This window comes from Numenius arquata, chromosome 9, assembly GCF_964106895.1.
Source record: "Numenius arquata chromosome 9, bNumArq3.hap1.1, whole genome shotgun sequence".
In the NCBI taxonomy this organism is placed as follows: domain Eukaryota; kingdom Metazoa; phylum Chordata; class Aves; order Charadriiformes; family Scolopacidae; genus Numenius; species Numenius arquata.
Window position 1 is genome coordinate 7849797 of NC_133584.1, and position 27977 is coordinate 7877773.

General features: G+C 40.3%; 1 protein-coding gene across 1 annotated transcript; it reads right to left on the reverse strand.

The window, feature by feature from the left end:
• Positions 1-4086: 4086 nt before the first annotated feature.
• On the reverse strand, positions 4087-4329 carry LOC141468703 (serine palmitoyltransferase small subunit B-like). The gene has a single exon (XM_074153861.1). The coding sequence runs from the start codon at positions 4327-4329 to the stop codon at positions 4087-4089; it is 243 nt and encodes an 80-aa protein (XP_074009962.1).
• Positions 4330-27977: the final 23648 nt, after the last annotated feature.

Sequence of the window (27977 nt, forward strand, 5' to 3'; positions counted from 1 at the left end):
GGATGCAGAGGCTAGTAAGTGCTGACAAGTTCACCTTAGAAACAGGATTTTCAAGTCAGATAATGACTAGCTAAGATAAGAACTCAATTACGCTCAGATATAAATAGTAGCACAGACAAAATGCATACGTTGTAGTAGCAAAACAATAAAAGTAACAACAAGGAGCATGATCTTATTTTAAACCTCTAAAAACTGTTAGAAGTAATCAGGAGCAGAGGGGGTACAAGTTCTGTGTGAACAAAATCATCATCTTCATTGCCTTTAGGAAGTTTAAACTATCTGGATTGATAAAATACAGGTTATCATTTAATGAGAGATAAGCTGTAGAAGTCCTACAATAATAAACCTTCATAATGAGGATGCTGTGAATCTACCATTATGTATTACAGCTGTAAAGATCAATCAGTTTATAGCGAGCAGCATGAGCTGTTGTATTTTAGCAGAGGTTTATTATCTTGTTCTCTAGTTTCAACTCTTGCTGAACCAGCGTTGGTAAATTGTGCAATGTAAATCATAGAATCATAGAATCATAGAATGGCTAGAGTTGGAAAGGACCTTAAAGATCATCTAGTTCCAACCCCCCTGCCATGGGCAGGGACACCTCTCACTAGAGCAGGTTGCTTAAAGCCCCATCCAGCCTGGCCTTGAACACTTCCAGGGATGGGGCATCCACAACTTCCCTGGGCAACCTGTTCCAGTGCCTCACCACCCTCACTGTAAAGAATTTCTTCCTTATATCTAATCTAAATCTCTTCTCTTCCAATTTAAAACCATTGCCCCTTGTCCTGTCACCACTCTTCCTGACAAAGAGTCCCTCTTCAGCTCTTCTGTAGGCTCCCTTCAGGTATTGATAGGCTGATATGAGATTCCTTTTAAAAAGTCCATGAAGCGGTGATCTGAACGGTGCTCCGTATCATCCCCACCTTCCTTTTTAATGTATAGTAACAGTGACATAAACTCCCCCTCTATAAACACGGGGACCGGAAGGTCAGATCTATTTGCTAAGGTGGGGAGTGGAAATGGTGTTAGAGAACCAGATCGGGTTTATGTCAGAAACTAACCTTGTCAAATTAAGACTGCATGTTTAAGTCCACATTTAGAAGTACTAAAATTAATTCCTTTATTGACAGGAAGTCACTAAGCGGCACGTACTGTGTCTGCACTGTGGTCAATGGGCCTAGGAGAGAGCAACAAGCACCTCTTGCATCACGATTGATAATACAGCCCTGCAAATAAATGATGGATGCATCCATGCATCTGATTGATAATAAAATCCTGCAACGAGAGACTGCAACCAGCCACCTCCTTTCCCATGCACACGCACCCACACGGCCCGTGGAAAAAAAGGCGTGTGGCATTAGCAGCTCTCGTGCTAAGGATTTGCTATCTCTTGTTAAGCAAGCAGATACTCTGACAGGGTTTAGGGGACCAAGCAGCCACCCTTGTGCCTAAGAAACAACCTCCGACTCGCATGGACTCTTGCCTGCGTGAGCGTCTCCGTGCAAACACTCTCTGCAGGTGACTGGCCTATCTGTGTGAGAAAATTTGTCCGGAAAACTTTGCTTGCTCTTAGTTGTGCGAGAAACTGAGGCAAAGTGGGATGGAAATGCTACTGGTGCCAGCAAGAATTCAGGGGGAACTGAGTGCGGTGCAGGTGTCCTCACAGAAGGGTGTGCAGGCAGGAATCTCATGGAATAGTCCGCTTCCTATTCCTCTTGAAATACTTTCTGCTTCAGCCATGCAATAAGTAAACCTCGATTTGCAACAGTCATCGCCAGGTTTAAAAAACAAGTGTTGTGGCCACTCAGAACCCGTACAGACTCTGCCGGTTGAAAAAAAAACCTTGAAAAACGTTGAAGCAGGCAGTTACAGTGGTCTTTATGCCACATCGGACAGCATCTGTTCTCACGGCTGGAACAAACGCTCTATCAAGTGCATGGCTAGTTTGATAGACACCAAATTATACCCTTTCCTGACCTGGATCAAATTCACCTTGCCAGACGAGCGTGCACAGGCCTGACATTAGAAAATCTGGAGCCGTGGCCTTATTCTATCAGTTCAGCCCCTCAGGCTCCTGGTCGGAGCGCAGCTTCCAACAGGGAACCTGCCCAAGCAGGCGAGCGTTTCGAAACTGAAATTGCAAGGTGGAGTTTGCATGTGATATTTTAAATCCTGTAGATGGGCGCCTTAGTGACATGCGGGGAAAAGGTTGTAATGAGTAAAATTAATCAAGAAGTTGGGTTCTTTTCAGCTGCCACTTGGCCCTTTGTTTCTTTTTTTGTGCTTTTTGGTGCTTTCCCAGCTCCCTCTGATTCACGCAGCTGAGATGAGATTGTTGCTGCTGGGGAATGGCAGGAAGAGCTGCGACTGTCACCAGCAGCCAGGCAGGAGCCATCCCTGGAGAAGGACAGCCACATGCAAACAGCTCAATAGACACCATCCTACACCGGCTGTTGCCAAAGAGGCACCCGGCAGTTCAGGCAACCACAACAAACAGCCAGTGGGTTTGTACTGGAGGGAGGGGGGAAAGGGCGGCCATAAACAAAAACACGCCCAGGGTAGGAGTTCCTCCTTCCGCAGCCTGATGTCAGGTTCCTTAATGTCCACAAATGCTTTGGCTGTACGTGTGAAGTCTTCTACTGTAATTTAGTGTAACCATAGCTATGGTGGCCTGCTTATCCACTGAGCTTCCTACTGCCGTGCGTGCACGTACAGTGCAAAATACTGCCTTTATTTCTCTACGCTATAGACTGCCAGTTTTGAAACAAAATTATTATCTTCATAAATAGCTTAATAATTGACATAACTAAAATACTGTGTTTCTCTCTTCTGTTCCTAAACATCAATAAATGCAATACACATACTGAGCATGAAAGCTGCTAGGAGCAAATGTAAGATATTTAGCCATTATATTACTTTAATAAAACATACAATTGGATTCTAATCTGAAAGCATTAAATAGATTTTTCTTACAGACTTAGAGATTACTTGGGTACTGTCAAAAGACTTTTGAATTTAAACTCAGCTGTCCTTATTTTCCCAAATAAGCTATTTTCATATCCTGTCTTATTTTCCCCTAATTATAAATTAGGAAAGTAACAGAATCTCATGTTGAGATGACAAATGACATAATTAGTGTCTTCACTTCGTTTTATCACGCTCTATGACCAAATCTCATTTCATAAGTCATCTCAGTGCCACTTACTAATAACATCCTGTTCTCTGGAAGGAGAGGACATTCTAGGAGCATCTCTATGCTGGCAAGATGTAAGAAAACTCACTTCAGCGTGGGTGGGAGCAAAGTTGCATTTATGTTACTCTGTACATGCCATCCTACTACTCCGCTCTTCTCCTGGTACTTCATCCCTGGCCACAACTATGTAGTTTCATGTTCTATATATGGATATGAATGCTTTACCAGTCTTCTAGAAGTAAAACAAAAATTATTTTCATTTTTTAAATTCCAAGAAAATGAGAATTTTATTATAAATTTTCATGGAAGTAAATCCCCACATTTTTAATAAATCAAAGGCATTATTTGCATAATGATGATGAACCAGTCAAGTATTTAATTGTATTAAATAACTGAGGAAACTAAATAAATAATAAAACCACTCTATAAATACATACATACCAAGCTTAGAGAAGCAGCTTATAGTTGTATATAGTATTGTGCAAAATCTTTTGTGTACACATCTCTCCCCTCAGCAAAGCCATGGCAGACAAGAACAAACGTATGCCATACAATTTCTCAAGATGAAAACCCTCCATATCCAAGCAACTCTCTCTGGAATAACAAAATATGCAGCACAGTTGTTTCTGTACCAAACCCAGCTTTGTAACTCCAGCCAGTCTTTAAAACTGAAAGCTCTTTAAGAAGCAATCAGTCAAATGATAAAAACAAGGAGTGATTGAAATTGCTTTGGCAAAGTAATTTGCTGTTAGAGTCCCAGAACACAGAAGAATATTAAGAGATACTGCAGAATAAAACAGTGTTTGCACACACCCTGAACCTGTTTCTAAACAAAACTGGAGTGCTAAGGAAAACACTTCTTTGACCCAAAAGTCAGCGTCAGGTTGCCAATGTTATTTCACAACAGAAACAGTATTTTCATGTTGGTTTCCAAATAAGTGCAAGAAGAACTGGAAAGCCGTGCTAATGTGGACAGGGACAAAGATGTAAGTGGTGTATAACACCATAACTAACATCGTAACATTGAAAGTGTAGAAGAGCAGTTTTTCCCAGGGCTCCATGAGGTAGCTGCAGGTGATTAGTTCAAACTGGCAGTACAGCCAATAGAGATAGTTCTTCATGCTCTTAATATCCATCTTCAATTTTGTGCCGCTTCTGAAAGCCTTCCCTATTACAATAAAGGATAATTAGTAGAAACAGAAACCTTACAAAAAAAAAAAAAAAGGCAAAAAATATATAAAAAAATCATATGGGCAGCAACTCCATGCTACTCAGTTTGCTCATACTGACCATTTGTAATAAATGATGTTTTAAAAACAGAAGAGATCTAAAATTCCAAGATTGCAAATACATTTTAAAGCATAAACCATGATCAGATAGTAACAGACTACCATGAGTCATTCTTTTACCCCATGCTTCATTTGTATTCTTTTTTCCTTTTCTACTTTCAGTTCTGAACACCACAGTCCAATTTAGACCCCTGAGTACTGGGCACCATTATTTACCAAGGAGGCTCCACAATCTCTCTTTTTTCCAGAAATGGGTTACCCAATAATTGTTGCAATTCTGTTCTCCGAGCCAAATTCTCCTTTCATAACTTTGCCTTGTACCGTATTTTTTAAGACTCTGTTGAAATGGCCTAATTCAAAAAGCACTTCAAACCTTCTCTCCTTCACCACTCATGGATTTTGACGTGGAACTTGGCTAGAAGCCTGATTTCTGCTACCCAGACTGGATTTTTACGTCTTATGCTTCAGTTGCTGCTAGAATGCAAACTGAATACCACACATGCAGAAATACAATAAAAGGAAACTATATAAAGATTATCCAGCTTCTTCTGCAACAAAGAGACAATCACCAGAATATAAATAATAATATAAATTTATTTTAAAGCTTTGTGTTCAAATTAATGCTAATAATTATTGAGCATTACATTATATAGTTACCAGAATACAGAACTGGAGAGGTAAAGGGAAAACAGGACTATTTCACTTACTGGTGCTTCCTGTCATTTGGTAAATAAGAGGAGACAAAACAAAAACTGTGATTCCCCTCTTTTTAATTGCAAAATTAAGAACTTCTGGTGGTGTCAAGATCTGTGGAAAAAAAACTTGCTCTACAGAAATTAAATACAACTTCATAGATCTATATAGAGTGGGATTTTATCCTAACAAAAGCCACTTCCTAAAGTTTTTAGAAAAATTTTGCCTCACCTTTTCCATTTTACTTCCATAACTTCCCCACCTCTTTTCTACCTGACAGGTGAGATAAACTAGATAATGTTTCTATAGTTAAGAATTATTACTAACTACTTTTACCTTACTATATCCATCACATTTCTGTACATTACATGCAGTTTTTACTAAATGTAGTTTATACTTAAGCCTCTTATCATTAAATGTATTGCCAAGCTACTTTGAGGAAAGACTTTTCTTACAACAAACTAATTTTGTAAAAAGTAGAACTTACCTCTTCACTTCTCCCTGATGACAAAACGTCCAGGTGAAGGATGCTTCCTAACACTTCTGCCTTTTGCAGCTGAGCAGCTCCTATACAGATTGAGAGGCAGAAACAATTAGCTTTGATCCTCAATTACAGAGTGTGTCCTCTATACCCCGCCCTTCCTCACTATTGCTAAAAACTCCTCTGGCCAAAGCTCTCTGCATTATGCAACAAGGACAACCATCGTCTGGCTGGGTACCGCGCTCTCATCACAGCATTCATTTGATAATTTGTACAAAGTCAGAGTTGAAGAACTGCAGGTAGGGAGGAACATACAAGGCTGAAATACTGTTTAGGAAAATCAGCAAAAAAAGTTTATAATTACTGCCTTCCCTAACTTCAAATCTCAAAAAGTATCTCTACTTCTTCGGGACTCTACGATGCAGGGTGACAGTTCCTACAAGGTGCAATTTAATGTCCCTGCAAAAACATGGTGTCAGAGTTAAGTGGCCACAAAAATGTAGCTCAATTAACATGTTGCAAGAAAGTCTCCAGTGAAGCCACCACCTCCTGAAACCTTTGATTAATACCACTTTCAAACAGTCCCCAGCCTCCTCTGCATCAGTATCTGCCAGCCCCATATACGTACCTCAGTCATCCTCATCCAGAAACTCCGGGGTGGGGAGAACACGGGCAAGATTTCTGCAAGGAAAAAATAGTGAGTTTTTCTGAAAAAAGCTACAAAATAAAACCCAGCCACAAATGCTTGAGGCATTTTAATGATCTAATTGGACAAGTCAATTAGGTGGAAATCTGCATAATACATTATGTTCTAACTATCTGCCTGCAGTCAAATCATTTCCAAATATGAATCAGCTTCATTTTTGGAGAATATGCCACAAGCAATGTCTAAGGCATCTGAGCCTCACCTTCTTTCGTCCCTTCCTTACCAAACACAGCCTCAGCTGACCTGCTCCCTCAACCTTTTTTTCCCCCCATGGTTTTCAACAAAATAAACTTTTCTGTTTAAAAACTGTCCACTTTCCATAGACAGTTCAGAAATGGTAAACCACTGCCCCTGGCAGCAGTAGTCCATATGCCCCATGCCCTACTTTTCTCCTTCAGAGTGAGGGTCTGCCACAGGACTTCATCTCCTGAACTGGATGAACTACTACGTCATGGAAGATATAATCTAGGTTGGGGTCTAGAGAATGGAATCATCAAATGTGAAATATAATTGCCCTGGTGTAGTGCTGCAGGATTCTTATCTCAAGAGCTTCTACTTACAACCAAACTTTCTCAGGCACAGATTTCGTGGAGGGCTGGGATGGGACAAGGAGTTTTTTAGGTTTCTTTTTTTCCATGAAAACATTGGTGAAAAACGGCATATAAAAACAACACTATTGATTTTATACAAAGGAGAAAAAACATTTGACTACCACAGTGCCCACGCTCTTGGCAGGCCAGCATCCCCGCTTCATGTTACTCACCTTCCCTGCGAGGTGGATCAGCCTCTTCTGAATCCTTCAGCAAGATGCAGGGGCAGAGCACCGATTACCAGGGCAGCCGAAGGCAGGGCTGTCACCTCCCTGCTCTCTCAATCCTCTCCAAAAAACATTTGCATAAAAGCCAGGAAAGCTCTGCCATTCCCAAGTGCAAAACTGTACGGATGTTTCCATTCTTTTCAACAGTTCTCCACTAGTTCTTTCAATAACATATTCCCCGAGATGAAACAACACAGGAAGTGAGACTTGTCTGAGTTTGCTTTAGTTCTAACAGCTTCAAAAAGTTTTAGCTGGCAGCTGAGAGCCATTGTGAAAGAGAGAGGTGGCAGTGAAGAAGATCAGGCAGATTCATAGCAATAAAGCATTGGGGTAAGCAGAATCCATTCCAACGCGATGCTGTAAGCAGATCTTGGGACGGTGGTATGTAAAGCCCCCAGGCATCCTCTCCTCCTCGCTTTCCGAGCAGCCACTCCTGCTGCTTTTCCCAGCTTCTACCCCAAGGGGAAATAAGAACTCATGAATACCTTTCACAATTCATAATCAGATGAGTATAGCTTCACTTGGAATACAAAATTTGCCTGAAAAGCCTACCTTTTAAGGCAGTTTTAGCCTATGTGCTTTAAGATACTTTTCCCCATACAGAACCAGAAATAGCCTTCAGATTAAAAAAACAAAACCAAAGCAAAACAAAACAAAACAAAACAAAAAACCCAAACAACAAAAACCCTACAGCAGCAACACCAAAAAAAACAGACAAAAACATAACTGCTATATTGGGTAAGACGCTGTGATGGGTGACTGCAGATGCATGGAAAAAGCATTATTTTGCAAGCTCTGAGGAGCAGGAAAGAGACTCTCCTGGGTAGCACGCTGTCCCAGAGGGGCTGGTCCCTTCTTTTCAGGTCTCTTGATCGTGTTGCCCACACAATTAAATTTCAAAACCTCTTTTTACTGCTTCTCGCTGTGGTTTCCAGCCAAACAAATTCACACACGGCCATATAAAAGTCATACCGTGACACAGCATTAATTCTTCCCAGCAAGGGAAACATGAATTAAAAAAGCAAACCAGAAACATTCAAATTACCACTGCACTAAAGGAAATCACCAGCCTCCCTTTTTTAAGTTCAGTGAGGTTCCCCAAATGGAAAAGTGGTGACTTCTGGTTTATACAGGATTTAGCAGATTAGCTCCATAAGCAAAAGTAAGGGTTTTTTTCCTATTACTTCATTCCTTAGAATGGGATTCTCTGATGTCTAATAAGGTGTAAACCCATACTGAGGCATTTGCTCTGCATTTGGCTTCAGAATGGCTGTCTTCTGTGTGGCTTCCCTGCTGTCTAGTAAGGACTATGCAATAAAGATGCTTTTCTCGACCATCTCTTTTGACAAAATTTATATCTTTAATTTCTGTAGTTCTTTACCCAATTTAACTGAAATTGACCATGGGTTAAAAAGTATTGTATGTGGGAGTAGAGCGAAATAGAGGTAATGAAAGAAAATAAACCTCATTTCTGTAGAAGACTTAGCAAAAAAATGCCTGAAATCTCTCTGCCTCACACCTATACACTGTGGTAAGCATTTATCCATCTACTTAAAATTTAGATGCTGGAAAACAATCGAAGCAGAAAGTCAAGGTCAGGACAGCCTTCTAATCTACCCTATCCGTCTATAAAGAGCAAGGCAAGGCACAGACAAGTTTGTTTTGTCGTAATAGTATACTTCAGTTTGTTTGATCCCTTTTGGCTCCAGCACAGCTTGGAAAGAATGGAAAAAAGCAACATCACCGATGAATTATTAGCATACTGGATAACGTGGTTCTGCTTGGCTCGGCAACCTCTGCCTGCTCTCTCCCTCATGCTGGCAGGGAGGGCACATCAGGGAACCAGTCAGGCCTGGCAGGACAAAGATGTGCCAGCCTCAGCCTGCACAGAACCTGACCACATAACTGCAGAAACTGGAGGAAGGGATGGGATGGAAAAACATGACAAGGGCAGGGAGATGGTGGGAGGTTGGACAGGGCAAGGCAGCCCAGGCAAAGATGAGCTCAACCGGCTACAGAACCACTTACCACGCATGGGGTAAGTAATGCGATCACAGGCAGTGGTGCCAACCTCCTCCTGTGAACATCTTCAGCCTCTGATAGTTATCCTCTGTCCTCAAGAAACTTAAGCACCAACTTCATGGCACAGGGAGAGAAACCCAGGTATAAGGAATGGCTCGTACAGTGAATTGTTAGCTTGACTTGCCAATACAATCAAGCTGCACCAAAGAACCTACAGAATATATATTAGTGTTCTTGGAAAGGAGAAAAATTGCCCTATACTGTAGAACAGGCCAGTTCTTAGAAAGGCTCTGTTCTGCATGCTGTAAAATATCTGGCATGCGGCTCCACAAATCCTGGCACCAGAGGACAGGTTTATCTAGAGTGGTATCACGCCTAGAATCAGGCTGTACAACACGTAACACCTAGATGAGGAACGTATCTTGATGAGGAACGTATCTTGATGAGGAATGTGTTTTGGCTACAGTTTATAGGGGCTTGAGTTACTGCTGCTTGTCATGCAAATAACATTATTTTAATTATGACATTGTTGTCTGCAAGAGTCATACGATTTCCCAGCGTACTTCCCCACACCTGGCTAGACCAGTTCAGGAACTTTTTTAATTCTACACCAAAACAGATAATTAAGTAAGTGAAAACTATGGAGGCTAGTGATCTCCAAAAGCACAAGGAATCTGTATAGCCGGCCCAGAAGGATTAGGCACAGACTATTTCAACCTGAAGTAAGATGACATCATACCATTTAATATGTCCCCAACTGAGCGTTTCATAAAAGTTGGACAGCTAAGCAAGTCAGTTGTGAAGAGCAGTGAACCTACATGCTCCCAGTTGCAATTGCTTCTTATCTTACTATACAGCTCACTCACAAGATTTTTTATTTAGCTGCCACTGATGCACAGGAGACTCCAGCAAAGCAAGTTTCTTTTGCCCAGTATATAAAGCACGGTTTTCTGTGGCAGTCTGCTGTCGCAGTTCTCGCATGGCTGGTCTCTCACTGAGGTCAGGGGTTCTTCTCTAAAGTTCAAAATCACCACATTTTCCAGCTCCAGGCTGTGCCTTGTTCCTTCGCCTGGCAGGCTTTCACATCCCTTTCTGAGGTGAGGATGGATCATTTAGGAATTTAGAAAAGGTAAGGGAAGCTATGTGTTCCTGCACCGAGCAGCAAAGTTCTGCTTTCTCCCTCCTTTCTCTAGCTGTTAACAACGTTCATCAGTTTCAGTTCTTTTCCCCAGTGCTGCCCATGCTTTGGTATCACCCAACACGGAACTGATGTTGTTTCAGGTGTAAAGCAAATATAACAGAAAAGGACAAGCTGCCTAAAAGGACTTTAAAATCTAGAACTGTACAGATACAAAGCCACAGCTGCAAGTTGCAGAGCTGAATGCCCGCCTGGGACTAGGAGCTGATTAAACTGGGAGTTCTCCTAAAACCAAGATTCTCTCATTCTTTAATTTCTAGGATCATTCCATAGTTTTACTTTAAAACAGGGGTGATACAACCCCAGCTATCTTGCAGACCTTCAGTACACTTTATACGAAGAACTGACTGAAGCAGTAAGGAGAAGAAATTTCATTTGGCTTTTAGTAAAGAAATAGCTGTGGTTCTTTATTCTAGACATTTTTGCAAGCATGTAGCAAATCACACGCACAATGACAGTCATAACAAACATAGTTCTGTCAAATACTATGGAAGAATTTATAAACATAGGACTTGGGGAAAAAAAAAAGTGCATTTTCTCAACCAGAATGTTTATTCTGTATATTATTATAAAATCATACTTCCTGTCATTAGCCTATTTGTCATGTATACAGAAAATTACATCAGAATGCCCTGCTAAAAGTGACAACACTACAGCGGCACAGAATGGGAATCGGGGACTTTCCATTAGCACCGGTCAGGGACATCACATCCTCCTGCACTGCCAGCTCCTTGTTTCTTCTCCCCTCCTCATTCAGCTCAGAATTATATGCACCTCTGGTGAACAGTCTGAGTAAACATTTCAACTACATACTTCAATGAAATTCCACCTTTAATTAAGAACTCTGAAGCTGACTCCCGACTATTCCTGCAAAAACTGAGTCCCGAGAGGTGACAAAAAACTACTGCAAACTTCAGTTGTGCTGCCAGCAAACACATTTGTCTCCCACGTGTGCGTGGAGTAGAGAGTTTCTATATATAGGTTCAGGATGGCAACAGCTGCAGTCCCGATGTGCTCCATTAATGCCTCATCCCTTTTCCAGGAAGACACTCAGCTGCCTGATTCTGTCAGGACTGAGGAAATCCCAAAGCCTCCATGACTTATCCCAGTAGAAAAAAGGCAGAAGGGGCTCTTCAGCAGGCAACAAATAATTTTAAATCATTGCAGCATGAAACCCTCCCCAGTCTAATGCTGAAACCACAGGGAACAGTGCAGTGGGTTTGGAATATGCAAAAGAACATTCCACTTACGGAGCATCAAAAGGATAATAGCTGTGTGCTTGGTTCTCTCTCCCAGGTGTGTCAACGCATACTTCCCAAGGGCGAAGAATCCACCAGAACTGGTGCACCGTACGGAAGACTTCTCTGTAAGACAAATTAGCATCAGGTGAGGTCCAAGGAGCTGGTTTTCAGGAGGAAAGGCAAAGAATTAAAAATTTATGTTTTTTTTTTTAAGAAAATAAGCAAGATGAAAGAATGACCTCAGTGATTTTCTCTTGTTACTAGAGTGGGTATCCCTTCCTGGGCAAGAATAATGAATTCTCACATCCTCTTTAATTTCAGTTGTGGCATCTAAAGCCTACCTGGACCTTTTACCACCCTCAAAATAAAAAGCTTCTTAAAGCTGAATTCAGTATTTCAGCAGAGTACAGTCCCTCATCCACCTGGCATCAGGAGACCCGGCCTTGCTCTGAGGTAAAAGCTGGCGCGGGGCACAGTGTCTCTGCGAGGCAGGAGCCCTTGGTCCTGACCGTGCGAGGGGCGAGCTGGAGACACGAAGTGCTCGTTGCCATAAAACAAACCCAAAGGGAGAAAATAAATAAATAAATAAATAAATAAATAAAGCCAAAAGTCGAGTCCCGGCGCCAGGCCGCGGCGAGGCGGGAGCTGCCTACGAGTCCCAGCAGGCCCCGCGCCAAGGAGCCGCCGGGTGCGGCGGGAGGGCACCGCAAGGGCCGCTGGGGCCGGTAGTCCCGGGCGGCGCCCGGCGGGAAGGCGTGCGGGCGTGTCGTGAGAGGAAAAATTCCGTGTGGGCATAGACGAATTGTGTCTGTGGCAGTGACGGGGTAAGAACAACCACGCAGATCTCAGAAGCTCCCCTCATACGGTGTTGATGGTTGTTGCTGCGTCCACCCTCCTCAGGACTCTTCCCGCTCAGACCTTTTCCCCTTCCCTAGCAGCAATGTGAGCAGCTTCGAGACTTTTTACACTTGTGTTTTACTCCTCATTTTCCAAACTAGAAGTGGTTTTACTCAGGTGAGTCTCTTCCCTGAAGGGCTCCCAGTGTCTCTTACCCCAGGGGGAGTGAGCAGCCGCCCTCAGAGCAGAGTGCCTCAGGTAACCTGGGCCGCCATTTCGCTGCATTTCTCTTCAGCGTAGCCGTATGTGTGGTGGGTAAGGTCCAAATTAGCTATAGTAAGAGAAAATACCCATTAAAATCTAATAATACATGCTCTGCAGACATCAGATAATTAATGAAGAGTGTTCTGAGGGAAAAAATAGTTCCTGCTTTGTGTAAGTGATCATTTGAAAAGGCAAATTTGAAGAACACTGTATCCTTTGACTGTGACAGAGGGATCTCCAGAGGAATTACAGTACTTGAAAGTATTACAGTCTTTTCTGTAATTGCTTTAAGAAGAACATGGCATTCCAGTGTGTCTGTTAAGAAATGCTCTCTTTCTGCCTAGGCACAAGTGGGTTTACTGGAATAAAATTTGCAAGTGTCTTTCTCATTTCTTCAGCATTTCTTTATTTTTGTAGACTATAGCCTTTTTATCATGGATTCTTCCTTGCCTCATCAAACGTGAGGTGGAGGTGTTTGATCCTTGGTGTGCATACTCTGCATAACTTCAGAGAAAATAGCACATGGCCACAATGTGGATGTGAACAATTCGGCAGGAAGAGAAACTGAAATTAGAGTTACCAAATTATTTAATGCATCACTCCCAATTGTCTTGAAGAGGTTTTAGGTATCTAAATAGCTTTGAGCTGTAGATACAGGAGCAGAAATGACATGGTCGTTTGGGTACATACTGTGAAATCCTAGTCAGTAAAATTCTGTTTGGATTTGAATACATGATATAAAAAGTGAAAATGATGCAAGGGAAAAGCACTGGAAAACTGAATAATTCATCCAAATAATACATATTTTTTCTCCAAAAGGCCACATCAGTCTGCCTATATGTGCTTTATCTGAAACTTACTTCAAAAAAGTCTTTGTCAGTGTCATCAAATTGAAACTATTTCTGATTTTATTTAAACTACATTTGCTTTTATCCCTACGCTTTTAAAATTCTCTTTCAATCTCTGGTGCTTTATATCTGTCTATGAGCAAGAAGAATATTCCAGGTACCTCTGAGAGGAAAAAGGTGGTATAGATTATGTAGAATAATGGAAAGATTGCTATAAGTTTATCTTCTGCCAAGACACTATCCCAGACTGCCTCATGGATGCCTTTCACAGGGTGGAGGATGACTTTCAGTGAAATTTAATCTACTATAAGAGGAGCAGAGAAGGCAATTGAAGACTCAGGAAGTTGTTTGCTTTCTTAAATGCTGACTCCTGGGAACTAGAGAAGTGAACATCCTCACGCTACTGTGAAAGTGGGAGTAGGGATAAGTCAAAGAAAGACTGGAAGAAAAGAGCAAACCCTGCAACTTCCTCCTGGAATGTTATCTACCTAACAGAGAAGTGGCCCATCAGCGATGCTGCACAAATAAGGAACAGGGTTTTGCATTTTTCCAGGCTGACATAATTAGTCATTGCTTCCTACAAAAATACACAAAGCAATAACCGGGCTATTTCAGCCTGCCGGATCCTGCCTCTTCTGACTGTCAAATCCACTCCCAGGAACGTGATAGAGCTCAGCTTACAGAACTGAGACGGTTGCACCCAGAGAGGATTGTGCCCTTTCTTTGATCACCGTCTCTGCCCTCCCGAGTAGCTCCCAACAGCAAAGCGTAATGAGGTTCAGCAGTACGGAAAGTGCCGGCACGCTGGAGTCATCTGCGCCCCAAAGAGACAGCTAATTCACCTCACGCTGCCGACAGGCCCCGTGCTGTGGGACTGAAGATGCATGTTCTGCAGTTGGCTCATCAGCATCAGCAACGCCTGTCACCGCCTTCAAACCGGGATGCTTCAGGAGTCAAAGTGTGTCCTGTCACCTTTTCCTCTCGCAATGCTAATTGGACTCTGCGCTCTGCAAGTGCACAACAGAGACACAAAAGATGTTGATGAGTCTTGTTTGTTGCTGCCCTGAAGCCGTAATAAATGCACTTCAGGACACACCGTTGGATTGAGTTGTAATGCTAAAATTAATCCTGTGTTTTAGAAGTGAAGCAAGGAGATAAAACAGTTTCTACTTTAAGACATTCATATTTGCTCATTAAAACTATACAAGGACCCCAAGCAGAGACCTTTCACCTTTGCCCAGAACTCTTTCTCAAACTTAGTTTCTACTGTGGCACATGAAGGGGAAAAAGCTGACTTTCAGGGCTAATTAGGATGGAGAGAAATTGTTTATTCTTGGATGGAAGAATAATGTCCTATGTGAAAGAGATTTGCAGGTATGAGAGAGTCAGACAGTGGAAATTGCACAGAATGCAGCAATTTATGTTCAAAATTAAATCTCCCTAGCCAGAAGAGTAGAAATTTATTATTTTAAAAGAAAATCTTAGCATCTACAAACAATGTTTAAATTGTCTACAAAGAACCCAAATACATAAAATTTATGTCTCCTCTGTGTGCATTAATTTCTCTGACTGCATTGAGTTTGCATCCAGTCTTTCTCTATAAGAAGCTTTATAAATTTGGAAGGCTAAATTACACAGAAGTACGTATTTTGCTTAACTATGTTACAGTTCATTGTTCCCCAGGACACGTGAATTTGAAACCTTCAGAGAGCTTTCTGAAGTTAGCTCTGACCATCTATACTTTGCGGTAGCACCTGTCAGAAAAGTGGATCCACCTCATATTTTATTCCTGTAATTTCTGAGTAATCACATTGATTTATTGTGAGTGAGAATTTGAGGCAGATTTTTCTTAATCTTTATGTATTTTCTATCAGAAAACAAGTCTTCTGCATTTCTGCACTGCCAAGATAATCAGTGATGCTGCTTCTTTACTGATATTATTTTGACAGAGGTTCAGACCTTTTCCTCTATGTGAATTCTCTTTATTTAGATACTTTTTTTATGTGTCCTAGTTTCTCTAGGACAATGGCATAAGAAACAAGAATTTATGTTCAGTGAAATTCCCAAATCACCACTGACAAAAACAAAATCTGAAGAATAATTAGAACTATTCTAGAAATCCATGAGGAAAAAAAGGAAAATAAATATATTCATAGCTTATCATTTAAAGCAATGCAAAAATAGTCTGTGTAGCTGATGCTACATACTGTGTTTACATGCTTGCACACGAGTGGCAGAACAGTACCCATTGTACTAGTGGTACAATGATGTTAATTGGGTATTTCTTCTGTTAGGAAATTTTTATTTGTCAGCTTTAACAGTATTCCTATAAAATAATTTTGTGTGAAACTTCTTAAGTTTTACTGCTGGCTCCTGAATACTATTTCATACTGCTGCGAGAACTCATGTATGGATCAGCAAAGACGTTTCTGTTCTGCACCTTTATTTTCAATGTAATCAAGCACTACCAGAGGGATGCTGTCTTGTGTATTTATACCTAAAAGGTGGCTGCATCATAAAACATGACACAGTTATTTTCTAAACAATACATTAATAGGAACTGGGATTCTTGAGTTTTAATCTTTGATCTGCCTTAGCTCCGTCGGTGTCCCTTCATAGTTGCAAACTGTGAAAGCAGTGAGTCTTTGAGTCAGAAGGTCTCATTTTTAATATTTCTCTTTGCTTTTTTCTTTATACCCTTCTCTTATTAATAGCCATTTGTCAATGTAGAATTTTCAGAATTTTAGTATAGATTTTAAAATACCTTCTTTTATACATCTCCATCTTTGTGATTAATAACAGAAATGTAGTGACTGGCCTAAAAAGACTGATTCCTTTCAAAATTTTAAAAGGCTTTCATCCCATCTTCTGATCTGATCTTAAACGAGGACATTTTCAGTCCTGGAAGAATGAGGCATTGCTACTCCATATAAATCAAAATCTGAGCTCACAGTCTAATTTAATCAAAAAAGGGAAGCATGGTTTTTACTGGAAAATGCAGACATAATCATCAAATGATGGATAACAGAAGGTCAATGGTAGATCATTTCTTAGAAGAAAAATAAACCAGAGATTTGCAGATGCAAGATTGTATTTACTATTAACCTTTACAGTGTAACTAAATAGAAACATTTCCCAGCAGGAATTAGTACCCAGAGTGTAGCTTTCGAATCTTCATGGTTTTATGAACCATGTTCAATCACATTTTTAATTCTTTCCTCATACACAACACTTTTATCACCTTCCCACCTATCAAAGCACCATAAAAATGGGACTCTGCCACTCCAGAGAGACCTATTGTTTCAAGACTTCACAGGCTTACTATTAAAGCCCATTTCATGTTTCATAAATTTTTATATCAAACATCCCTGGCTTGCTTTCCTGTCTGAATGACATACTGGCTCTTATTTTAAAGATAAATTAAATCCTTTCAGCCATATTTTCCTCATTCCAGATGTAACCCTAGAGAACCTCTGCAAAATACCATTTGAGGGTGAGAGAAAACAAAGACCATTTTGAAAACAAAGGGCAAAATTATCTATTGTTTGTCTCATTTCTACTTACATGTTGAAATCTTCCTCTGTGTTGCTAATATAAATGTAGTAGTTGTTGATCTCCTGCCTCTCGTCATAAGCTGAGTTCAGTCAGTAAGTATGATTCCAATGAAGGCTATTTAAGAGTCATTAGGAAATTTGCATCTTACGGAAGAGATTGGATTCAGTTGTCATATCCATATGTGGCATTTCACCTAATACATTTAATGCAGGACTATTTGGTGTTCCTTCAAAGGATTTATATTTAAAAGATGGCCAGGGAAACAGTTTTCCACAAAAAAAAAGTGTTGTAATCTTTAAAATGTTTCAATGAAAAATTTATTTTTTATGAAAAACAGAAAACAAATGCCATTTGATTAAACAGTATTTACTGCAACTGTTATATTTTCAATACCCTTTAAAATATTTGTAAAATTCTAATATAAAGAAGAATAATCTTGGGCATTTTTTAAAACTAGATCTTCAGGCTGTCAGGAAACAGAATGGTGTTAAGGAATTGTGCAGGAACGGTGAGAAAACAGAGAATTGCAGTGTGACCTCTTGAACTGCTTTTGCCACTGAGGAAAAGGCCAATATAGCTACACACCTTTTTACTCTTGTCTTTCTACAGCCTTTCCTATGTGTAAGGAGTTAAAAGCAACAAAATACAGTTCAACAGCACAGCAGTGAAATTACGCTATTTATACTTTTAAACGTACAGCTATTAATGTTATTAAATAGTTAAGCAAATTACTGTGGAACCAAATTCTGTGAAAAGAACTAGTATTTAGCAGCAATACAAGAGGTGTGGAAAGAACTATTGTAAACCCTTCTTCAGATCTTTCACTAGTTTAACGATGTTTATCTTAACAGTACAGCACATTGTACTTACTGTCTGTATGTGATTTTTCCATTTTCATATTTGTGCACTGAGCTATAATGGCAGATAACTGTGAGGTCCTCAGCTTGGAAACAAATGCCACAAACAGGTATATCGTTGCCCTGATAACTGGTCTCCTTGGTTTCAGTAGAATCCTAAGATAAATTCAGGACAGCCATATATAGCAGAGCATAGGCTGAAGGTCAGTGAGACTATTTATGTGCTGAACTGCCTTTCCAGAGTAGGGTCACAGTTAAAAAGTCTTTCATTTTAGTTTTTTCAGCAGAACTCAGCTATTTGGAGAAACTGATTTTAAGACACAGGACTTCATTAAATGTCTCTTGGTATCATTGAGGAATAAAGACTCAGTGAACTTATTAACCTTAAGGAAGTAATAGAGTGGTTTAGAAAATGGCAACTGCAGTTTCAAATGCATACTGCTTCATGCCAGCATAATTTAGCCAAAGTTTAAAGTATATATCTTCATTTAAAATGAGGGTTTCTCACTTCTTGAGAGAGTTTCTTTCTTGTATTACCACTCATGTCTTGATGTGTGTCAGTGTGAGACTTCTCAAACCTTTAAGAACCCATTTTATTGGGGTTAAAGGCCTTTATTATATGCCATTAAATCTGCCAAACAAGTACTTGAACTTCCTTACATCTTCTCAACTTTTGAATTAAAAGTCACTGTAAGGGAACTTTGTGTGGTGTCTCAAACCTGTATTTTAGGCCAGCCAACATTTACTGCCACTGCTCCAGCTTCGTATCTTGCGTTTCTCAGACTGCTCCTTACACCTCAGCAGTGCAGATTTTATTGAGAATGCTTGTTATTGGTAGTTTGGGGTAGAAAACTTAGGAAGATGAAAATATCTCAAAGACTTACAAGTAATATGTCTCATGCTGCAGTCATTACAGGAATAAAGTCTACGGGCATTTAGTTTTTTCACTGTGGTTCTGCTGTTTCACACGTGCTGATTCGAACCAATCCTTGCTGAAGGAAACTCTTTAAAAAAAGGTGCCAGGCTCCAAGGCACTGAATGAGTGGGGGTTCTTCCATCTTTTCCACAGGAGTTAGGTTGTAAGTATAGCTTACTTCATTTCTGGGGAGTTTGGTGATTCAAGACTTTTATGAATTTTCAGAGCTACAAAGACCAAATAAAGAAAAGCAATAGAAGAAAGATAGATGAATATGCACACAGCCCGCAGATCCTGCAAATTATGCAATATTTTGCTTTTCTAGCCTCACATACATCAATTCAGGAATTAATTCCTGTAGCTCTTGGTTGGGAACATAGCTAGCAGAACTCAAATTTTGGCTGGTAGCCCAGTTCCTCTCATATAAGTGCATCAGCCATCTCCTGTTCCATTACCAAATCCATAGCATCATGTATTTGTTACACAGAACGTGCTGTTAGTTACTGCTTAGCCAAGCCGTGAAATTATTTCTTGAATACTTTACTTTTTCCATTACAGCAAGGAGCAGAAAGGAGAAATTGTTTTATCTGCATGCAGTATTCAGGTTTTACTTTTGAAACACAGGATTAATTCTAACATTAAGATGTTTCTGCTCAGTTGATCTACCTATCCTGAGGTACAATTCTTATGCTTAAAAGTTAAAATGTTATGAGAGTCTGTAGAGGAAGGGGTGCTTTTTCTTTGTGCTGTCAGTTACGGTGACAGAGCAGGGTGGTTGATACACTTTTTCTGTAGCAGGTCAACTCAAGCAGCAGTGGCCCTGGCCTTCCTGAGTCACCCCAGCACCTACAGAGGGGGCAGGTGGAACCAGGGGCACAAGGGGAAGCCGGGAACTGCAGCAGGAATATGGACTGTGTGTCGCAGAAATGAGCAAGGCCTTCCCTTCCCTCTTCCAGTAAGAGCTCGGGATATAGCGAGCATGTGAAATACTGTATCATCCCTCCAGCAAACAGCATCACTTTCCGTTTACTGCAAAGGTCTCCTTCATAACTTCTATAGGCAGCAACAAACAAGACTCATCAACATCTTTTGTGTCTCTGTTGTGCACTTGCAGAGCGCAGAGTCCAATTAGCATTGCGAGAGGAAAAGGTGACAGGACACACTTTGACTCCTGAAGCATCCCGGTTTGAAGGCGATGACAGGCGTTGCTGATGCTGATGAGCCAACTGCAGAACATGCATCTTCAGTCCCACAGCACGGAGCCTGTCGGCAGCGTGAGGTGAATTAGCTGTCTCTTTGGGGCGCAGATGACTCCAGCGTGCCGGCATTTTCCGTACTGCTGAACCTCATTACGCTTTGCTGTTGGGAGCTACTCAGGAGGGCAGAGACGGTGATCAAAGAAAGGGCACGATCCTCTCTGTAAGCTGAGCTCTATCACGTTCCTGGGAGTGGATTTGACAGTCAGAAGAGGCAGGATCCGGCAGGCTGAAATAGCCCGGTTATTGCTTTGTGTATTTTTGTAGGAGGCAGTGACTAATTATGTCAGCCTGGAAAAGTCCAAATCCCTGTTCCTTATTTGTGGAGCATTACTAATGGGTTGGGCATTGCACAGGCCACTGAGAGACAGAACCCCTGTATAAGGAGCTGATGGTATAAGCAACTGATCGGATTACTGGCTAAGTGTCCTCAACTCCCATATTAAATCAAGTTGTGGTTATTTTCTTTTCATATACCAGTGTTACTGGTTATTCTGGAGCTATCCATAGATTATTCGAGCTATCCATAGTGGCCAGCAATGATAAGGAGGTGAAAAAGCAGGAGATACAGTAGTTAATGATATATTCACGATATAGCTAGAAGCTTTTTCCCTCTGTGTTTTAGTTTAAAATTATTTAATTTACTTGGCAGAGTAGGTCTTCTGACTTTCAATTTAAGTGTAGAGGTCAGCAGAGAACAATGTTTTTGGAGAAGTCATTAGTTATAAATAAATCTGTTCGTAACATCTGATAAACAGCCTCCTGCAGAGGGATCTGTGTAAATACATTCCGTTCCTTCTATGCATTCTCTTGTCCTTTGTTCCCTTCTTTTTCATCAGCTGAAGGCAGCTGCCAGTCATTCTGTCCTCTCTAAACAGATACTGTGATTGTGGCAGATTTTGTGAGCTGTGAGAATGCTGAAAGCAGTGGAGCTTGCAGGGAAGAAAACTGAATTTAGTATTGTCTTGCTATCACCAGCTTTTTCTGTATGCACGTGCAGAAATGAATCCTTGGTAGCTGGAAGCAGCAGTAGGGAAGCCCGCAGCTGTTTGAAGCTCATTCCCCCATCTGGTGTCAGCTTCACAGTCTGGTGCCTCAGGAGACCTAGGACTGATATGGGAATGGGGGGGGGGGGGGGGGGGGGGAAGTAGATATAAAAGAAAATTAAAACGAAGTCATAAAATTCTCTTGTAGTCAGATGATTTTTTCCCATTTAAATACAGCTCCTATGCGGCAAATCTACATTGTGGTGAAGCAGATGGTGCTGTGGTATGTATATTTCACAAAGTGGGAAGGAAGGAGACAGTTCTGGCAGCTGAAGGTACCAACCCATTCAGCTATTTCAGTACAAACCATGCCGTTTGGATCTCACTAGACATATTGCCCATGAGAAGACGGAGAACAAACAAAAAGAAATGCGTTTGTTGCTGCAGACACACAAGAAGAATAGATATCACTTAAAACATCCTTGAGTAGGAGTTGTGTTTGGGAATCATCACTTTTCTTACTGCATCCAGTTCTTATGAACCCAAACTTTCTTGTATGATTCAATGAGCATAAACATCTAAATATCTCTAATCAGCTTATCCCTATTACCTAATACAGAATGTTTTTAAAGTCTTCTTCTGCCAGTGTCCTTAACAGTTAGCTTCTGATTATTTTTTTTAATTCCTTTTGTATTTCGTTCTGTGCTTTTGTATTTCCCTTGGAGGAAGATTATGGCTGCATCCAGTGGACATCAGCAATGCTCCTTCAGTTTTCTGTGCCGACTTTTAGAGAAAGTCTAAGTCTCTTCCTTTTCCTGCTGCTTATAAAATACATATCCCATTTCAGCCCTAGAGGTACGAATGCTTCATCTTTATTTATTGACAGACCTATTTCAAGCAAATTTCAAGCACTAGGCATGAATACAAATGCTATAATTTAATAAATGGGGAAAGTCTTAATAAATTCTCCATACCCCAATAAAAAAATTGTTCGACCATCCTTGTTTGAATATTTCTCTATCTCCATCACCAAAATCTAGGAAAATAAGTCAGCCTTTTGAACTGAGTAAAAGAAGCCTGTCCCTGAGGCTGCATATGAAAATGCAGCAGTGTGTGAGAATCAATCACATATTCCCAGAGACAAAAGGAACACAGGCTGCCTGCTTTGTGCCATTCGGGGACCATAAAGCAGTCAGAAAACCAATTTACCTGGCTTGCTCAAGGAAATCTTGAGTAGCCCAGAGCTGAGTTATCTCTATCATGCCTTTTAAAAGGCTTTACTTTTTAGGGTATATTAAGAGTATGGTCAAGGGAAGGTGTCAGGGTTGGATCGCTGCTGCACCTTTGAAATTCACCGTTGCTGTAACTAACCTCTTGAAGAGGCATGAAGCTGAGTGCAACTTGGGATCTGTTTTAAATCGTGCAGTCAGCTGAGTCCGCAGTTAATTTTAGTGTGTAAGTCACAAAAAAAGGCACCTGTAACCTCAGTTCCCCTCTCATCTCAGTTTTGTTACAAGCCTGGCTTGGCTGACATGGGGATCTAGTCCAGAATGCAGCCCATAATATTTTGCATACAGATGTATCTGATAAAAGTAAAAATGCAAGGAATTAAAATGTATAAATCAAATTTGTAGTCTCTTGCTTAATGCAAATTAAATAGTCTACAACAAAGACATGAAACATCTGCTAAACCAAGTAAAAATTAATGAAGAAGAAAATGAAGATTGCTTTGTTGGTGGTTTTTTTTCAATTTGTGTTCAAATCTGAGAAAGATTTAGTAAGAATGCTGACAGTTTGTAGCTAATTCAAAGTGATTCTAAATTGCTTAGCTTCTATTTATATTTTCCTTGCATATTTTAGAGTTCTTCATAAAAGTGCTAAGTTTGTGATGCATTAATTTACCAGCAAATCCTTTAGAAACATTTCCAACTATGTCTCCACTCAGTACTGATGCAAAGTTATGCTGCTATTTAAATGAAAGAATACTTTAGATAGCAGCATTGGCAGTCAGGATCATCTTCAGCTTTATCTGCCGGGCTTTTTTGGCGATATTTCAGTCATGCTTCAATTCTCAGTGCGTTCATCTCTGGAAACTGACAGGGAAAAATGTGTTTTGAATAATTATGATACAGAGGGCCTAACCAGGGAAACCTCAGAATAAATCAGTGAGAATTTCCAAGAATATGTCGTGCCCTTGAGAGGTGGACTCAGAATTAAAATTGTGGGATTGTGCTCCCACCAAGGTCCAAGGCAAAGATTCCCGCTGACTTCAGTGTGAACAGAGCTTCAGCTTTTCATTCTCATTTCATTGTCACTGTCGGTATTGCATTTCTTTGTGAACCTTTTATTTGTTTGCATCAATTGGTAACTGTATACCGAGACCAGAATCACATTGTATTCCCATCAGCTTCTTTCCATCCCACTTCCTTATGCCAGTTGCAGATTGTCTTTACATCAGCATGTGAGCTCACTGTTGGAAAAATGTTTTACTTTTCACCTATGATAGCCAAATTTTTCTTGCAATTCTAGAATTGTATTAATTCAAGTTTCTGTAAATTGATAGACTCCAGAATTTCCTTCTGAAATACATCCCTGGTTAAATTTTTCCATGAAATGAATATTGGCATCTTCTCTTGATTGTGTGTATCCCAGGGTAGTTTGGCTCTGATATTAAAAGTAAATAAGAATATGTAAACACTAATAGGCAATACCCCTTAGTTCACTTGGGAAATCACATTGATTTTTATTTTCTTGAAATAATGTTAGCTTATAATTTACACCAAATGATATACTTCTAATCAGAAATTATATGCCCTAACATCAGTAAACTGGGTCTGGGATTTCCATTCTTGTGTTATCTCTCTGCGTGCAGGTACCTGCGTACGTTTAACCTTCCCATTATATCCAGGATGTGCTTCAGCTGCAGAGCCATATGCTGGTTCACTGTTGTGGTTCGGTGCACACTATTCCATAGCAGAATCTTATGTTTAAATAAAAGATGCTACTAAAACATGATTGTTTTCCAGAAATCTCCCTGCATCCTGTGGCTCTCGTTCTCACTGACGCTAAGCTCATTTTATGTTGCCAGGAAGTAAAGGAAAAGCATCAGACTTTACACGCGAAGATGTACTTTAATGAGGAATGGGAATTGAGAATCATGGAAAACAGAAAAGAACAACTTGTGTGGAAAATTGCTATTTTCATTCCACATCTGCAAATGTTCCTCTTCAACGGAGATGCAAGATGAGCAAAATTCCTCTAATAGGATTTCTCATGGGTGTACAAGGGAGAAGGCAGAATTTACCTGCAATGCTTGGCATTTGCTGGAACATAACATTCCAGAAACAGTATTAGAAAGTGTTGTTCATATCAACTGACATTGAAACAAAGCATAAAAATAATTGGCAGAAAAACTAGAACTTTATTTACCTGTTATCGAAACTATTGTAGAAAGCAGGTTTTTATGTTGCTATACTGTTGCTCCTCTGGAGACCTGTGTCTGTCACGGCCAAAGAACATTCTGAATATTCTAAAAAAATTTTCTTTAAAACATCTGAAAAGAAAACCAAGAGAGATTTTACTGCATTGCAGTTTTACTCCTGACATGCAAAAATACAATTTTATAGTTACCATTGGTACTATTTTTTCTACTGTGATTTTATATATTAACAGAAGAAAAGGGAGATGGCACTGTAGGCTTCTGGGAATATTTCAATATTAGTTTTGGTGTTCTGACCTGCAAAGAAAGGACTAACCTGCAGTATCCTACATTACTGTGCACTTCTGATTTATGCTAATAACACTGTTTGAATCTGAAAATCCTGAGAAGACTTTTCAAATAGGCAGCAGAATACAGTAAATAATAGCAGAAGCATACTCCACATTTTAGAATATTATAAAATAGACGTTTTACAGATTTTGGTAGTATTTTTACAAGGAAATTCCCATCAAACGAAACGCTTCATGCTAGTAAAGTCCAGTAAAGCTGATGACCCATTCAGTATTGTATCTTCCCTGTTCATCATAAAATATTAGCAAATTCCATTTGCATACAGAGTAAAAAAGATAAATTTTATTGTTACTATTATTAAAGTTATCATTGTAAGTATCTTTACAAAATGAGGCTTCTTACAATCAAAAACATTGTTATAAGCAAGAAATGATAATGCTAACAGTGTTGGTATTGTGCAGACTAGAAAAAAAATGAGTGCTTTTTCCCGTATCTTATTCTGTACTTTAATTCTGGGTACCATGAAAATTGCCTGTGAATGAAAGTTGTATGCTGCTTTTTTTCTCTTGGACCCAAAATAATTTCCAATTTTATTCCATATCAGGCAACATATACCAAATCCCCGTGTATTATAACACTAAATAGACGATCAACGCATGTTTATATTAGCAGATTGTTTGTTTCTGTAGCCAATGCATGAAAACAAATTATGCCTTGATAGCTTCATGCTACATGTAAGCAGTAGGAGGAGCTGTTGAGCAAGAAATGTTTTTCCACATGTTCAGCTCCTTACATAGTATATCATTATTAAGTTTGCTGGTGAAGCTGACTCAGTGGCGGCTTTTCATTCCTTTCACAAATGAACAAAAGTCAGAGGTCTTCCCCCCCCCCCAACAAAACCAACATGAAATCTTTCAATAACAACTGATATCCCAAAGATTTGTGATTTTTTTATTATTGATTTCCAGTGTTTAAAAGAATGTGTTTGGATCTTTCTGTTCCGTTCTTCCCCTGGGGAGATCTGGGGGGTAAGCAGTGTGGGATGAAACCCTTCAGTGGGTTTGTTGGCTCGCTCTGGATCAGACCACTGGGCTGTCTCAATGTTGCTTTGAATTTTGCACTTAAATGGTACATCGGGTTAGAAGTTGTAAGTAATACCTGGATTATTAGCATTTAATTAGTGGGCAGTTCCATTTCAAGGGCTGAGCATTTACATGGATTACTTTGAGATGGCCCTGTCACGATGGCAATTGCTGCCCCATTGCATCTGTTCAGCAGAACAAGACCTTTCCTGTGCCCTATTGTTTCTTCTGCCTCCCGTTCAGAAAGGAAAGCTTTAGACACTGCAGCTGCAGAGCATTTCAGGTCATATTTTCACAGCCGAGATGCTTTTGGAACCAAGTCAAAATCTCTTGCAGTATGAAATATGTATAATGCAATGAAAGATAGGCAACAATAATGATGTTGCTAATGGACTACTCCAGGGTAGTATGGAGCATCTTCTGCTCCTGGGGGCGGTTAAACACAGAGAGGATCCTGTACTTCTTTGGAGAAAGTTGTTGGGCAGTGTACGGATACCAGTTCTCGACAACTGAAATAACAATGACGAGATGCGCGCTGGTGGCTGGAGGAGTGATTTGTGCACTCTCTGGCTTGAAAGCACCACTTTATTTCACTTCTCAGTCCCATCGGCTGAATTCAAATTGCCGTCAGTGAAATACAGCTTCTGAAATACAGAAGCCCCTGTTCCCTGACAGTACATACACATTTATATTTCATTAAAATGACAATTAAATAATGAATTAGCTGGTGGTAGTGAGCAGTATTCTCCACATTTTTGCATTTATTTTAACTTTCATTAAACATAAAATTAAATAGAATTAAAAGAAGCCATAATACAGTTGTTATTATAAACAAGCACAATCATTACAGAGCCAATTTTGCTTAGCGGCCACGTAACAGCTTCCAGCCAGTAACAACGAAAAAGCCAAAAGGGAGTTGCTGCAGCAGATACAGCAAAAAGCCCGGGAGAAGAAATTAGCTCTCTGAGGGCACACATACAAAGACAAATCGGCTGTGCTGAGGGATCTGTGTTGTAACGCAAGTGTCTCCCGGGCGCACTCAGACGCAGTTTAGATAGAACAAAACCGAGGCTTTGTTTAAACTGAGAAGTTTTGGTAGAAAAGCTCAGGTTAGATGAAGCTACAAAGTTTGTGCAGCTAATTTCAGCCTCTGTTTGTCACGTTTGGTCTGATGTTTCCAGGAATTACTTGCGAAGTTAGCTATTCTGTCAGCAGCATAAGCTGCAGCTGCTCTCTGCGTTGTTACCGTATCACCGAACTCACGGGCGCGTATTTTGGCCTTTCAGATAAAAGACCCCCGCGGCTCAGCTCAAGTGGATAGTGACAGATGGGAAGATAAAGGTAAGAGTTTCTTCAGGCCTGCAATGTACAACTTTGGATAGTCCTTTGAAATACTAACAAAGTGTTGCGGACCTCTAAGATTTAAAGCATTATCATTGTTATATACAACACCTGTCATTAAGTTCCCTGCTTCTCAGAGCTGGATGTAAGAACCGGACACAAAAATCACTAACGTTGGGTTAACCAGATTTGGGTTTATGTGATTTACTTAAGCTGATCTTTGTAAAAACTAGCAAAACAATACTTTATATACATTTATTTGTGACTGCTATGTTAACAGAAGTCCTAAGGAAGTGGGAGCTGCTGGAAGACTCAGAAGGCACGTACCTGAACACTCAGCCTTGGCTGAAAGGCAGTTTATTATATTTTTCCACTCAAAATTCTAGACTGGTTTTGTGGTTTGCTAATTCATCTTCAACACCACTCTAACATGTTTGGCTATTATATCAGCTGTCACACCCTCTGAGGCTGGTTGACGAATTTTGTCAGTTCTCAGTCAGTCTGCCAGCTGGCTGGAAATCACTCCAGCTCATTTGCAGCTCAGGCACTAGGCTGAATTGTTTATATTCCAGCAAACTTCTGCTCACACAGTCACAGCTTGTAATTTTCACTGCTTATCAGTTAGCAGAAAAGCGACAACTTACAGAAATGGGTCAGAGAAAGAG

What these genes read in the sequence shown, in the direction of transcription:
- LOC141468703 (XM_074153861.1), bottom strand. Translation starts at nt 4,329, where the DNA reads ATGGATATTAAGAGCATGAAGAACTATCTCTATTGGCTGTACTGCCAG.